Genomic DNA, 15,168 nt, shown 5'->3' on the forward strand with positions numbered 1-15,168 from the left:
GAGAACGCTTATTTCAAAGTTAGGTACCTTAGTCTCCTGAAGTTACTGAACTTCATTTTAAAATGTTAAATGTAAAAGCTTACTTGGAATTGTTAAATTAAAATCAAGTTACCAATGGCACTTTCAGAATCCCATTATTTCTGATATTTTAAAAAATTCATATTGGCGAAGTCTTAAATTTAAGATGGCACTGATAGTTTGGGAACCAAAATTTCTATTACATTTCAGCATCACTAGTGACTTTAAATAGATGGGATATAAGTTTAAAAATGTTTAGATATATAACAGCTTAAAAAAGAATGCAGCACTCTAGGAAACAGGAATACTATTTGGAGAAAAAGCTGAATATATAAATCCAGTTTTACAGATGAAAACAAAAGTGAAAGTTAAGGTCCAAATGTCCACATATATTATCAGACAAGCCAATGCATGAACACAAATGAAAATACTACTACTGGAACATAACAGAATGTGTCAGATCTTTAAGTTAACTTGTCACAGAGTTCCTATGTATGTAATTTGTTTGAATCCATACCATGAACATTTAACTAAGATTAATATATAATAAAGTTTACCATTTATAACTGAAATGGTAGAAATATGGTAGAGAACGCTCTGAAATGATACTCACAGAAACCAGCTATCATTGGTATTTCATTTTTCAAAACCTAACAAATCGTTACAGCTATTTAGGCAAAATGATGGCAAATAGATTGAATAAATACTGATACATGAAAATCATGAAATCCAGTAAAAAATAAACACTATTCTTAAAAATATGTAAAATACCCCAAATCAAGATTTGAAATCCGAAATCAGCACACTTTTTATATACATCTTCTATAAATAAGAGCAAAGAATTATTAAGTATAACATAAGGCTTACATACCTTGTTGTATAAATAACAATTTGAGAACATTACATTGAAGTCTTCTATACATTCTGAAGCCCTCACATAATATTTATGTTCTAAGCGCTTCTTAATTGTATTTAAATCCATTGGGGTCTTTATAATGGTGTAATAATCCTACAGTTTTTAAGAAGAAATTCTAAGTGTTAGTAAGAACAAATTCACTGCAACTAAATTTAAGTTTAAACCAAAATTTTTGTGTTGAGAAACTAAGCCATGGATTTTTTTTTTTCAGAGAAAATATAACAAAGAATAACAAAGACAATGATGTAAAAGTAGAACTATCCTGTAAAATAAAAAGTGAAGGACATGAAGAAGAAAAACCTAGAATTTATTGAATCTGACAGATCCAGAGTATAATCCCAGTGCCATGACTTACTAACTATGCCATAAATTACTTAACCATCCTGTTATCAGATGGCTGAAAATACTTAACAGAAGACCTAAAGTTGAATTCTATACATGATGCACATAAGTCTACCAAGAAGTGTCAAGAGAAACTTCATGAAGGTCACCTTCATGATAACTTGCATCAAAAGGTCAAGCGAGAGCCCCCTGGGTGGCTCAGTTGGTTGGGCATCCAACTCTTGGTTTTAGCTCAGGTCATGATCTTGGGGCATGAGATCAAGCCCCATATCAGGCTCCATGCTCTGCAGTGAGTCTGCTGGATATTGTCTCCTTCTCCCTCTGCCCCTTCCCCTGCTCACACATGCACATACTCTCTCTCTCTCTAAATAGATAAATCTTTTTTAAAAAAGTCACATTCAAAAAAAAGAAAAGTCAGATAACACATTCTATAATAAGAAAACATGGACTATAATGTACCAAACTGTTAAAATAAGAATTTCAATGCTCAGAAAAATGAACTTTGTTGTCTAGGAAAAAATACTCATTGGGAAATTCTTCAGTGATACAGAATAAATTAGAGGTCTTTATTAAATTCAATATATTTTATAAGATTAAAGACTAGTTTCTTTCTTTCAGGGATTCACAAGGGTTTTCTCTTTTAAAACCAACATAATCATAAGATATACTTACTGGCAACTTTAGTTTCACAGCATCCACAGGCTGCTGAAAAGGCCAGGAAAAGCTATGCTTCCATAAAGCCTTCAGGACAACTTTTTGTAGATACTGCAGTTGATTTGTTAATCGCCCATTTTTCTTTGTATTTAGATATTCTGGTGGTGGAGGGTTAACAATGGCTGTTTGTCGACTTGACAGAGACATTGTCAACTGGGTCAAATTCTGATATTACAATGTTGCCTATAAATACATGTCCTTAAAACACAAAAACAAAACTTGTTACCTTCAAAGCACATTTGAAATGGTTTCTATAGGAAGTAAAAAGTGTTAAAGAGTAATATTATACTTTACAGCACATCATGATTAAAACAACAAAAAAGCCAAATGATAAATAAATCCATTTGTAAACAAATACAAACCTTTGTCTGTATAGGTAAGAGTTGTTTCATTATGTGTGCCTTAGTTTTGGATGATTTAAGGTATTTCAAACTTTCACAGTATTACTTCTGCCTTTCTAAACACAAATAAAGGTCTCAGCAGGGAAAGTCTTACGTTTCTGGTAAAAAAAATAACAGGAATGTTAAATGTAACAGTAGTATACAGTTACTCCAAAATTACTGATTCACTGAAAGCAGAAAAGCAAAATAAAGGATTTTTCTAGCTAACTTAAAATGATTTATTTACTTAAGTAGGCTCCACCCCCAATGTGGGGCTTGAACTCAGGATCCTTGGATCAAGAGTCACTGACTCTTGTTTTATCAACTGAGCTAGGCAGGCACTCCTAAGGCAATTTACTTTAAAACCTATTAGAAATATGACACATGCTAAATGCTACTCTTTAGTGCATATTAAAACATCTAAAATTAAAAATAGAACTTTGTATTTCAGACAGACAGTATCTAACATTCCTTTTTTTTTTTTTTAATTTTTATTTACTTATGATAGTCACAGAGAGAGAGAGAGGCAGAGACACAGGCAGAGGGAGAAGCAGGCTCCATGCACCGGGAGCCCGATGTGGGATTCGATCCCGGGTCTCCAGGATCGCGCCCTGGGCCAAAGGCAAGCGCCAAACCGCTGCGCCACCCAGGGATCCCAGTATCTAACATTCCTAAACAGCATTATTAAAGGATAAAAAAGCAAAGGCACTACCAAGTATATCAACAAAATGAAAAGTGCAATTATTTAATAGATCATCCATTTTTTGAGAATAGTGTTATTTTTAGCTAGTATATCTGTTTCCATTAAAACAGTGTTAGTTCTCAACTGCATATTAACCAGTTCTGAATCTTTAAAAATTATGATAAACAGGGCAGCCCTGATGGCCCAGCGGTTTGGCGCCGCCTTCAGCCCGGGGTATGATCCTGGAAACCTAGAATCGAGTCCCTCGTCAGGCTCCCTGCATGAAGCCTGCTTCTCCCTCTGCCTGTGTCTCTGCTTCTTTCTGTCATGAATAAATAAAATCTTAAAAAAAATTATGATAAAATATGTAACATAAAATTTACCATATTAACCATTTTTTTTTCTTTTTAAGTAGGCTACATGCCCAGCATGGAGCCCAACTTGGGGCTTGAACTTGCAACCCTCAGATCAAGACCTGACCTGAGACAGAGCCAGACACTTAATTGACTGAGCGACCCAGGTGCTCCTATCATCTGACCATTTTTAAGTGTACAGTTCAGTAACATTAAGTATATTCATTTTTGAGCAATTAATCTCTAGAACTTTTTCATCTTGCAAAACCAAAACTCTATACCTACTAAATAACTCCTCATTCTCATCTCTCCCCCAGTCCTGGCAACCACCACTCTTACTTGATTCTATGACTTTAACTACTCAGGGTCTCTTATAAGTAGAATCATATAGTATTTGTCTTTTTGTGTGACTGTTTATCTTAGCATAATGTCCTCAGGATTAACCTATACTATAGCATATGTCAGACTTTCCTTCATTTAATAAGGTTCAGTATTCATTATATATATATATATATATATATATCATATTGTGTATCCATTCATTCAATAGACACGGGTTAACTTCCACCTCTTGGCTGTTGTGAATAGTGCTATTAACATCGGTGTATAATTATCACCTCAATAACCTATAATTCTTATGGATAGACCTCAGAAGTACAGAAGTGAGAAGTGAGGGATCATATGGTAAGTTGTTTTTTTTTAAATCTGGTACTGTTTCCCACAGCACCTGCAACACCACATTCTCACCAAGAGTCTACCGGGTTCTAGTTTCACCATACCCTCACAACCCTTTCCATTTTGTTTTTTTTAACAGCAGCCGTTCTAATGGGTGTGAGTTACTGTGGATCATTTTAAAAATACCAATGCCCAGGCACTGGAGATAAGGCTTGCAAATCTGCTTGTTTTTTAAATTTCCCTAGTGCTTGTGATGTGTAGCCAGGATCAAGAAACATTATGCTGGGGATCCCTGGGTGGCGCAGCGGTTTGGCGCCTACCTTTGACCCAGGGCGCGATCCTGGAGACCTGGGATCAAATCCCACATCGGGCTCCCGGTGCACGGAGCCTGCTTCTCCCTCTGCCTGTGTCTCTGCCCCTCTCTCTCGCTGTGTGTGACTGTCATAAATAAATAAATAAAGGTATTTGTTCTATTAAAAAAAAAAATTATGCTGAAATCAATTAACTTGGAGGTGATTATCAATCTTGTAATTCATCACACTTCATTACACTCTTCTCATGTTACACAAACATAAAAACTCTTTTTTTAAAGATTTTATTTATTTATTCATGAGAGACACAGAGAGAGAGGTAAAGACATAGGCAGAGGGAGAAGCAGGCTCCCCATAGGGAGCCCGATGCAGGACTCAAACCCAGGACCCTGGGATCATGACCTGAGCCAAAGGCAGACGCTCAACCACTGAGCCACCCAGGCACCTTATGTACTAAAACTTAAAACTCTTAATGTCGTTAAGAACAAAGGAGATATTTTAGTCTTGCAACTGAAACTGGTTCTTACTGTTTTATAATTATTTCAAGTTGGTCTATCTTTGGAGTGTCCCAATCACTATATCCTCCCTCTTTCACAAAGATAACCACTATGATCAATTCTATCCCCTTAAATTGTGATTATTTTGACCTTTACATAAATACAGTACTTACTATATATTACAGTCTGGCTTTGCATCAATGTTATGTTTGTGAGATTTAACTATGTTATTCATTCATCTTCATTGCTGTATAGTATTCTATGGTTGAATTATACCAGTCTGTTCATTCTTGTTTTAACTCTTGGGTTGTGTCCAATGTTTGATAAATAACGCTGCCATGAACATGATTGTAATGAAAATGTGCTTGCATTATGTTGAGTATAAACCCAGAAGTAAAATTGTTGGGTCTGAGGTTATATATGTGTTCAACTTTAGTAGATAACCAGTTTTCCAAAATGTACCAATTTATATGCACAACAGAAATCTGAGAATTCTACCTTCCCCACATTCTTGTCAATATTTGGTATCAGTTTGTTCCATTTCAGTCATTCTGGTGAGGGATCTCATTGTATTTCACTGAGGATTCATATGAAACACCTTTTTAATGTCTATTTACCACATGAGTATCTTTTTCAATCACCTGTTGAAGAGTCCTACCCATTTTTCTTTTGGATTGTCTAATATTATCTTATTTTTAGTTCTTCATGTAGTCTGAATACAAAGTCTTTGTTGTGTGTTCTAAGTATCTTCTCCATGCTTTTCCCTCACAACCTCATTTTGAGTAGGTATTCTTATCCCCTCCTTCTCAATGCTAATCCATCAGCCATTACTCTGCTTCACCACTACCATGTTTGTCTACTTGTTTACAGTCTCTCAACCGTCCCTCCCTCCTTCCCAGAATGTAAGAGGATCTCAATTTACAAGAGACCCTTTAAAAATTAACTTTCCTTAGCTTATTTCCTTTTCTGTATTTCATAAGTGCCTCATCTCTTTTCCATGAAGATCTTCTTTCCCCTTTTCCAGAATCCTACTATTTCATTAATTATTCCTTTATTTCCATTATTGTTTCTTCTTTTATTAGGTTTAGGAAGGCTTTCCTCTACTTAAAGATCATAAAATACATAATTTTATTTCCTGCTCTTCTTAAGACTACATTTTCTGCACTTAATTCTTTTTTTGTAATTAATTTTTGCTGGTATTTCTATGGATATGCTCTAGTCAGTGTCTTAAATTTTTTTCCCTAAAAGCACCTTTCCACACAAAAACCTGCACACAGATGTTTATAGCAGCTTTATTCAAAAATTGCCAAAACTTGGAAGCAACCAAGATGTCCTTCAGTAGGAGAATGGACAAACTGGAACAACATCCAGACAATGGAATATTATCAGTGCTAAAAAGAAATAAACCATCAAGCATGAAAAGACATGGAGGGATTTTAAAGGTATATAAGCAAAAGAAGCCAATCTGAAAAGACTACATACTATATGACTCCAACTATATGACATTCTGGAAAAGGCAAACCTAAGGAGACAGCAAAAAGGTCAGTGGTTGCCAGGAGTTGAGGAGAGGGAAGAATAAAAAGAGAACAAAGGATTTTTAGGGCTTGTGAAAAGCCTGTATTAGCTCATGATGATGGATACATGCCATTATATATTTGCCCAAACACTTAGAATGTACAACACCAAGAGTGAACTCTAATGCAAACTAAGGTCTTTGGGTGATAGTATCATTGTAGGTTCATCTACTATGACAAATGTACCACTCTGGTGGAGGATGTTGATAATGGGGGAGGGCAGCATATGTGGGAGTCAGTAGGTATATAGGAAATCTTTGTATCTTTCAACTTTGCAGTGAACCTAAAACTGCTCTAAAAAAATAAGGATTTAGGGGTGCCTGGGCGGTACAGTAGGTTAAGTGTCCAACTCTTGATTTTGGCTCAGGTCATAATCTCAGATCATAAGATCAAGCCTCATGTCAGGCTCTGTGCTCAGCATTGAATCTCTGGAAGATTCTCTCTCTCCCTCCACCCCCACCTCTTAAGAAATAAGGACCTAAAGAAAACACCTTTCTTGCTACATGCTTATTAACATAGAAAACAGTCAACCAACCAGCCGTGGGTACAAAATATATCCATCTGGTTTCTCCAACCCCCTTATGAAACTACATTTCCAAAGATCACCAACACCTTGAAATATTCCAAAGTCCTCACTGTCTTCCTCAATTACCTTCCCAAACTTCTCTGTAGTATTTAAAATGGCTAACAACTCTCTTAAAATTCTTCTCCTAGGGCACCTGGGTGGCTCAGTGGTTGAGTGTCTGCCTTTGGCTAAGGTCATGATCCTTGGATGGAGTCGCACAGCGGGCTCCCCACAGGGAGCCTGCTTCTCCCTCTGCCTGTCTGTGCCTCTCATGAATAAATAAAATATTTTTTAAAAATAAAATTATTCTCCTCCTTTATATCCTATATATCCTTTTCTATTTATACAACCTCCTCGTATGTCCCTTATATTTCAAACCCCACTTGTCCTTGTTTTCTTGTTTCTGGTACTTGGATCAAATATCTGCACAAAATTAGTCAAATCCCAAAATTAGATTTTTGTAGTACCTATAAGATAATACTAACTAGTAAAAACTTAAGATAGCATGTATTGGGGGGTGCCTGGCTGGCTCAATTGGTGGAGCATGTGATTCCTGATTGGGGTTGAGGGTTCAAACCTCATATTGGGTATAGATTACTTAAAAATAAAATCTAAAAGGGCGCTTGGGTGGCTCAGTCAGGTAAGCATCTGCCTTCAGCTGATGTCATCATCTCAGGGTCCTGGGATCAAGCCCTGCATTGGGTTCCCTGCTGAGCAGGGAGTCTGCTTCTCCCTTTCCCTCTAATAAATAATAATTTTTTTAAATCTAGAAAAAAATGAGGCACCTGGGTGGCTCAGTTGGTTAAGCCTCTGCCTTCAGTTTAGGTCATGATCCCAGAGTCCTGAGATGGAGCCCTAGGTTGGGTTCCCTCCTCAGCAGGAGGTGGGGGAAGAGTCTACTTCTCTCTTTCCCTTTGCCTCTCCCCCTGCCAGTGCTCTCTCTCTCTCTCAAATAAATGAATAAAATCTTTTTAAAGTTCTAAAAAATAAATTAAAGGGGAGCCTTTATTTTCAGTTGGTTAAGTGTCCGATTCTTGATTTCAGCTCTGATTATGTTCTTGGGTCATGAGATAGAGCCCCACATCAGGCTCTGCACTCAGTGCATAGTCTGCTTGTCCCTCCACCTCCCTGTGTTTTCTCTCTCAAATAAATAAATAAAATCTTTAAAAAAATAAAATGAAACAGCACGTATTGGGATAAAAGACTGTATGTCTCCTGATTAGACAAAATACAATATATACAGTACCTATGAAGGCTTTTGGCCAAAAATATGTAACAAGCTTTTAGATTTAACTTACATGTAACAGGAAATTAAAGGGCTAGGTCTTCACTGTCCTATATGACAAGCTCTAGCCACATAGAACCATTTAAGTTTAAATTAATATTACCAAAATAAAAAAAAAACTCATCCAAATTTCAGATGCTCAATAGCTTTATATGTCTACTGGCTACTACATGGGACAACGCAGCTATAGAGCACTGTCATCACTGCAAAGAAGTTCTGTGGGACAATGCTTGAGAAAATGAAACAAAATCTTAAGAAAACAGACAAGTGTACAATATAATATCCTATAAGACAAATGACCTAAAACAAGTTTAAAAAAAGGATGAAAATAGACAAATGGCCTTTTATACAAAGATTATAAAAGAAAATGTGGAGTAACTGCTCTGAATTAAGATATAATTGAACTCAATTTATCATCCTAGATCATATTTTGGTTTGAAATCAGCTATTAAAGACATTTTTGGACAACTAGGAAAATTTAGGGAATTATTCATTTTGACTGTTGTGAGAACACATTGAAAGGTATGAGAATAGTATGGTGATTACGTAGAAAAAGATGTCTAAATCTATGCTCAACAAATTTGATGTCGATAGTAACATCTATAAAATAGGTTAAATGGTGTAGGAGAAAAACCTATATACACAAGCAAACTTGGCAAAATACTGACAATTGTTGGTAGATAGATAGGTCTTCTTTCTATCTTTTTCTTTAGGTTAGAAATTTTAAGCAATAAACTTACAGTACATTGTGCTTGAGAGCTGTATGTAGATAGACTATGAGTAAGAGCTGTGATAATTACCACTGGGCAAAGCAAAAAAAAAAAGTTAATATTTGATAATCTGATAAGGATCTCAGAAGTATGCCTGTGTTCTTTGGCTGGAGGTCCTGGATTCTAGTTAGAGAGCTTACAATAGAGGACTAGGAATCATTTCCTTTATAAAATATTCTTTGTAACTAACCGTCTTTCTGTTCAATGTAATCTTATTCAAAAAATTTTTTTAAAGTTGTTTTGTTTGGCTTTTTATACTTGGCAAATTTCTGTGTTAGTTGCCACTATTTCACTTTCTACAGAGTCTTTCTTTTATTAATTGTAATTCTTGTTCTTAATTATTGAAAAAGGTTAATAGAAAAAACAGAAAATACCAGCATAATGGTTCAGCAACACCCTTCAAAAGATTTTCACCTTATTTGATATAATGATGGGTCTGTCATAATCAGCTGAACAGTGTCACACTTTGTCATTTATTTAAGTGGATTGGTTACTTCAAGGTTTTCTCTAAAATCACTTACTTATATTCAAACATGATTAAACTATGGAATTATAAGTATACAGACAAATATATATAACCTATAGCCTATTCTGTCTCTGTGAAAGTCTACTGTTGTTTTGAATGTTTATGGTGAGTTGTCATTTTATTGTTACTTTTGCTTTCAAAAGTTTTTACCTGTGGATACATTTCTACAAAGACAGATAGCATGGGCAGATGAAATCTAGTGTCAATAAGAATTCAATATTATTCAATGGGTGTTATATAATAATCACCCATTACAATTGCTCAAAGCAATGTACAATAGGTTAGGAAAAGTTCTGGCTTACTTTGATGAAGATAATCACATAACTAGCATCACCATGTCATATCATTCTATGGTTCCATGAGCAAATTAACTGAAAATCAAATCTGTTTTGCCCACTCAATAGTTCAATATAAAGGTAATAATCTGTAAATAATATAGAGACGTAATAAAACTTTTACATGAATTTTAATATCCATGTAGTATGAATGGTATACAACAAAGTTTCCTTTTTCTTTTTTTGAAGACTTTATTTCTTTTATAGAGAGGGAGAGAGGCAGAGGGAAAGAGAAAAGGAGAGAGAATCTTAAGCAGGCTCCATGCCCAGCTTGGAGCCTGACATGGGGCTCGATCCAATGGCCCTGAGATCATGACCTGAGCCGAAACTAAGAGCCTAACACTTAACTGAGCCACCCAGGCACCCCTCTTTTCTCATTCTTGTCCCCTAGCCAACAAGGACCCCTCTTTACTGCAAGTAAATTATTTTGTTAGCAATTTTTTTTAAGATTTTATTTATTTATTCATCGGGGGCGGGGGGCAGAGGGAGAAGCAGGCTCCATGCAGGGAACCGAACCTGATGTGGGACTTGATCCCAGGACTCCAGGATCACGCCCTAGGCTGAAGGCAGGTGCTAAACCCCTGAGCCACCCGGGAATCCCAGCAATTTCTTGTGTATCCTTTTAGCAATAGTGTTTTTTATACTTAATTCATATTAGAAATTGTCCCAGGGCAACCCCCTCTTTTCCTAATGGCTGCCCAGTATATCATGAATGTGGACATATAGATATTAAACACAATGTTGCAATGAATATCCTCATAAATACATCATTGTATACATTGTATACATTACTAAACTCCATACATAGCCAATACCTATTGGATATATACATTTATTGATTTATTGAATTTGGTCTGGCCTTTTGGATATATTTCTATTAATTTCTAGGACAGGAATGCCTGGGTGGCTCAGCAGTTGAGCATCTGCCTTCGGCTCAGGGCCTGGTCCTGGGGTCTGGAATCGAGTCCTGCATCGGACTCCTTGCAGGTAGCCTGCTTCTCCCTCTGCCTATGTCTCTGCTTCTCTCTCACCAATCAATAAATAAAATCTTAAAAAAAAATTTCTAGGACAATGCTTTTAAATGTGGCTACATGTTTATTTTTTTAAATTGTATTTATGTATTCATGAGAGACACACAGAAACAGAGGCAGAGGCAGAGGGAGAAGCAGGCTCCATGCAGGGAGCCCAGTGTGGGACTCGACCCCAGGACTCCAGGATCACGCCCTGAGCGGAAGGCAGACGCTCAACCGCTGAGCCACCCACACGTCCCTGGCTACATGTTTTGTTGTTTTTTTTTAATTTTTATTTATTTATGATAGTCACAGAGAGAGAGAGAGAGAGAGAGAGAGAGGCAGAGACACAGGCAGAGGGAGAAGCAGGCTCCATGCACCGGGAGCCTGACGTGGGATTCGATCCCGGGTCTCTAGGATCGCGCCCTGGGCCAAAGGCAGGCGTCAAACCGCTGCGCCACCCAGGGATCCCCCTGGCTACATGTTTTAATTGCTGTCCAGAGATTATTCTAATTTATAGCCCAACAATGTACAAGAGTAAAAATTTAAACTTCTAAGAAAAAAGTCTTTGAAGTGTTTGTGAATATTTCAGTCATCCTTAACAAATACTTACAAACCAAAAATTTCCTGAAACGCACACACAAGCTAAAACATGTTTTTAAAAATGTTACAAGAAACATACAAGTTCACCTCTAATTCAATGCACATAAAGACACCATTAGGAAGAGTCTGATCTCTTTGGCAAAGGTTTTACGCTTTCAAAAACCAAGACCAATCAATTTCTTGAGTTTGCCAAGAAAAAACTTTACACAATTTAATTTTTACTAATTTAGTAGTGCAAGTATTAAATTGTGTTGCCCAAAAATAAATAAATAAATAAATAAATAAATAAATAAATAAATAAATTGTGTTGCCCTAGGTGCTTACTGAAATCTCAAGGAATTGAGCTGATTAAAATAGAAAAATGTAAATTAACATATCTTGAGCCTAGAAGGCTCTTTTAGATAGAGTGAATTTTGAGGTTTTTTAAAAAAATACTATTTATTGAGAGAGAGAAGCAGGGACACAAGCAGGCTCCATGCAGGGAGCTTGACGTGGAACTCCATCCTTTATCTCCAGGATCACGCCCTGGGCCGCAGAACCGCTAAGCCACCAGGGCTGCCCCTTTTTGACATTTTGAATAAGATCATTTAAGAATATTTAAAAAAAATTTTTTCCCATCATTTCAATAAATGGAAGAGAGTAAGTTATTCTGCTGTGGGGTGGCACTTCTGGTTGAACTTAAGTAATAGATCTTACACATGCAGGGAAGCAGTACAGCATAGAACTAAAGAGTTTGGATTCTGGGGATACCTGGGTGGCTCAGTCAGTTAAGCATCTGGTTTCAGCTCAGGTCATGATCTCAGGGTCCAGGGATCAAGTCATGTGTCAAGCTCCCTGCTCAGCAGGGAATCTGCTTGTCCCTCTCCCCCTGCTCCCCCTCTCACTTGTGCTCTTTCTCAAATAAATAAATAAAATATTTTTTTAAAAAAGTTTGGATTCTGAACACCAGATGGTTCTAGGGCTCAGAAAGGTCAAAAGCAATCCACCCAGTGTGAGCTCAAATACTGATTCCAAATCCTGCATCATCAAATAAGCTGACTCTAATTCAAGGGAGAAAATGGTTTCTTCAAAATAAAAATCAGGCTGCATTTAAAGCCAAACAGATAATTTCTAGAAAATGTGTATTCGGGATCCCTGGGTGGCGCAGCGGTTTGGCGCCTGCCTTTGGCCCAGGGCGCGATCCTGGAGATCCGGGATCGAATCCCACATCAGGCTCCCGGTGCATGGAGCCTGCTTCTCCCTCTGCCTGTGTCTCTGCCTCTCTCTCTCTCACTGTGTTCCTATCATAAATAAATAAAAATAAAAAAAAAAAAAAAAAGAAAATGTGTATTCTTCACAATGATTCAATCTTCTCATCTACCCCTCCCTTCAGTCTAAAAATGCGACACCCTCCCTGTCTAAACTCTTTTCCCAGGGACTCTAGATAACAAAGGACCTTGATCTCTCTTGCCTATATTGTCAGCATTTCTATACTAGCTTACCCTCCATATACACTTTCTCAAATCTCCTTAAAAATTCTTCTCTTGATCCTATTGCCTCCATGGCCTCAACTTCTCTCTTCTGTACCTCACACCAGAGCATCCTAAAAAATGATATTGTCTTTACGCCCCACCTCACACTCAACTTTTTCCTCTGTCATTCCTCTAAAAGTACCCTTTATACTAAGGCTAATACCATACTTAGTTGTTAAATGGATTCTTTTGAGTCTTATCTTACTTGACCTCTCAGCAACATCTATCACCAGACTATCGTGACTCTCTTGAAACTCTTCTCTGGTTTCCGGGATACCACTTTTTTTCCCCAAATTCCATTTGTTCATTTATTACATACTTATAAAGCACCTACAATAGTACCAGGCACTGAACTAGGAATTGGGGATAAGGTCTCTTTATAGAGACTTATAAGTAGGTAATTACAACAGGATACATACAATTACTGCTTTGACAGAGATAGAAACAGGTTGCCAAGAAAACAAATAGAATCAGATTGGAAATCCAGAGTGAGTTCTCTCCCTCATAATCTCATCTTCTGCTAAACCAATAATATCCCTCAGGGTTCTTCCCTTGCTCTTTTTTTTAAAACTCCATCAACACATTCCTGACTGTGGAATATAAATTTACATTTACTGAATACTTAATAAGGTGTTTCTATTTTCTACCCCCCAAATCACTTTTTTTTTTTTTGCTATTCAATCACTTGTTACTCCCACCTCAATTGATATAATGGTGAGGTTTTGATTTGTTTTGTAATTTACAATCGCTGTTCATGATAGACACATATATAAACCACTTGCCTAGTTCATTAAACTTCCGTTGCTACTATGCCCAACACTGCCCCAGCCACACTCAAAAACTTGCAGTTCTTCACTGTTCCACCCCAGTTTGTGCTCACACATGTCCATGCTTTTGAAAATTTTCTCCTGCTTATCAGAGCTCCTCCCATTACTCTTCTGACCAATTTCTGTCTTTCAAAACCCAGCTCAGTTATCACCTCTACCTGGAGGCCTCCCTCACCCCCTTCCACCCACCTGGGTCCTTCTCACGGGTCCCAAAGCACCATGTACATACTTCATCTGAATTCTTAACCTAAGCCACTATGTTGAGTTCAGGCCCAGGTTCTGCAGCACCCAACAGACGGGTAACCATGGCTCAAGAGCTTAAACAAATGTATCAATCAAGGGTGGGAAATTCCCTGTCCCAAATGAAGATACCACCCCCGCCCTCCAAAAAAACAAAAAACAAAAATGCCAGCCACTGCCAAAGCTCTGTTACTCTCTCCTGCGTTCCCCAAGTTGCAGTACGTACACAATCTGCCAATCCTAGACCCAAGAGAACCCCAAAGACCATGAACGTTTTTCAGGTTAGGAAGTAGGCAGTTGTATAACTGGAACCTCACCTCCTCGCCCCAACCTCCTCCTTCCCACCGCTTCCTTGCAAAAACAAAAAACAAAAAAAACCCAAAAAACCCCCAAAAAAGCAAAAAACCAAACTCAAGCATTTAAGAGAAAAGCCCAAAAATTTTAAAAGGTTTCACTGGGGCAACAGGCTTGCAGATGGTAAGCCAAAGGAGAGCAACTGGCAGCTCACCTGGGCAGCAAGGCACGCAGTGGGCCGGCCTCCCCAACCGCCTCGTCGGTCTCAGGGCTGATGGGGGAGGGGAGAAGAGGGAAAAACGGTTGTTTGCCGCTCAGCGTCGCACCGAGCGCCCGGATACAGGGCAGCAGTCCGCGCAGAGGCTCCGTCACGTCGTGTGAAAAAGGCCTTCTCCGATCGTTCCCGCCAGCTTGCACAAGGCCAAGCGGTGCGAGGCAGCAGCTCCTCCCCGTCCGTCGCCGCCAGCTCTCGTCCTAATGGCGGCAGTCGCTAGCGGGCAGCAGCAGGCGGCTTTATGGGCGGCGGGGGCGGGGCGTGGGCGGGGCGTGGGCGGGGCGACGGCGGGCGGCCGTCCCATTGGCCCGAGCGCATCACGTGTCCAGGCCGTGGGGCGGGCTGCCCGCAAGGTGCGTCAGCTCTCGGCTCCGCAGCCCGACGTGGACTGGGGCTGGAAGGTCTTGCGAGGGGTGAGTGCACCACTGTTGAGCCTTTACTGAGCGGCAGGAACCGTGCAGAGACC

The 15,168-nt window shown here is 38.4% G+C and overlaps 1 protein-coding gene across 1 annotated transcript in view; it reads right to left on the minus strand.

Annotated features, from left to right (window-relative positions):
* BRDT (bromodomain testis associated) overlaps nt 1-14,917 on the minus strand; it is a 55,777-nt gene extending 40,860 nt beyond the window's left edge. The window contains exons 1-4 of the mRNA XM_025996441.2: nt 14,643-14,917; nt 2,353-2,489; nt 1,949-2,188; nt 890-1,027 (exon numbers count right to left, since the gene is read on the minus strand). Of these exons, the coding sequence (XP_025852226.1) occupies nt 890-1,027; nt 1,949-2,137 (327 nt within the window). The 5' untranslated portion in view covers nt 2,138-2,188; nt 2,353-2,489; nt 14,643-14,917. The remainder of the gene's footprint in view (nt 1-889; nt 1,028-1,948; nt 2,189-2,352; nt 2,490-14,642) is intronic.
* Between the last annotated feature and the right edge of the window lie 251 nt (nt 14,918-15,168).

Source organism: Vulpes vulpes, chromosome 3 (genome assembly GCF_048418805.1).
Source record: "Vulpes vulpes isolate BD-2025 chromosome 3, VulVul3, whole genome shotgun sequence".
Classification (NCBI taxonomy): domain Eukaryota; kingdom Metazoa; phylum Chordata; class Mammalia; order Carnivora; family Canidae; genus Vulpes; species Vulpes vulpes.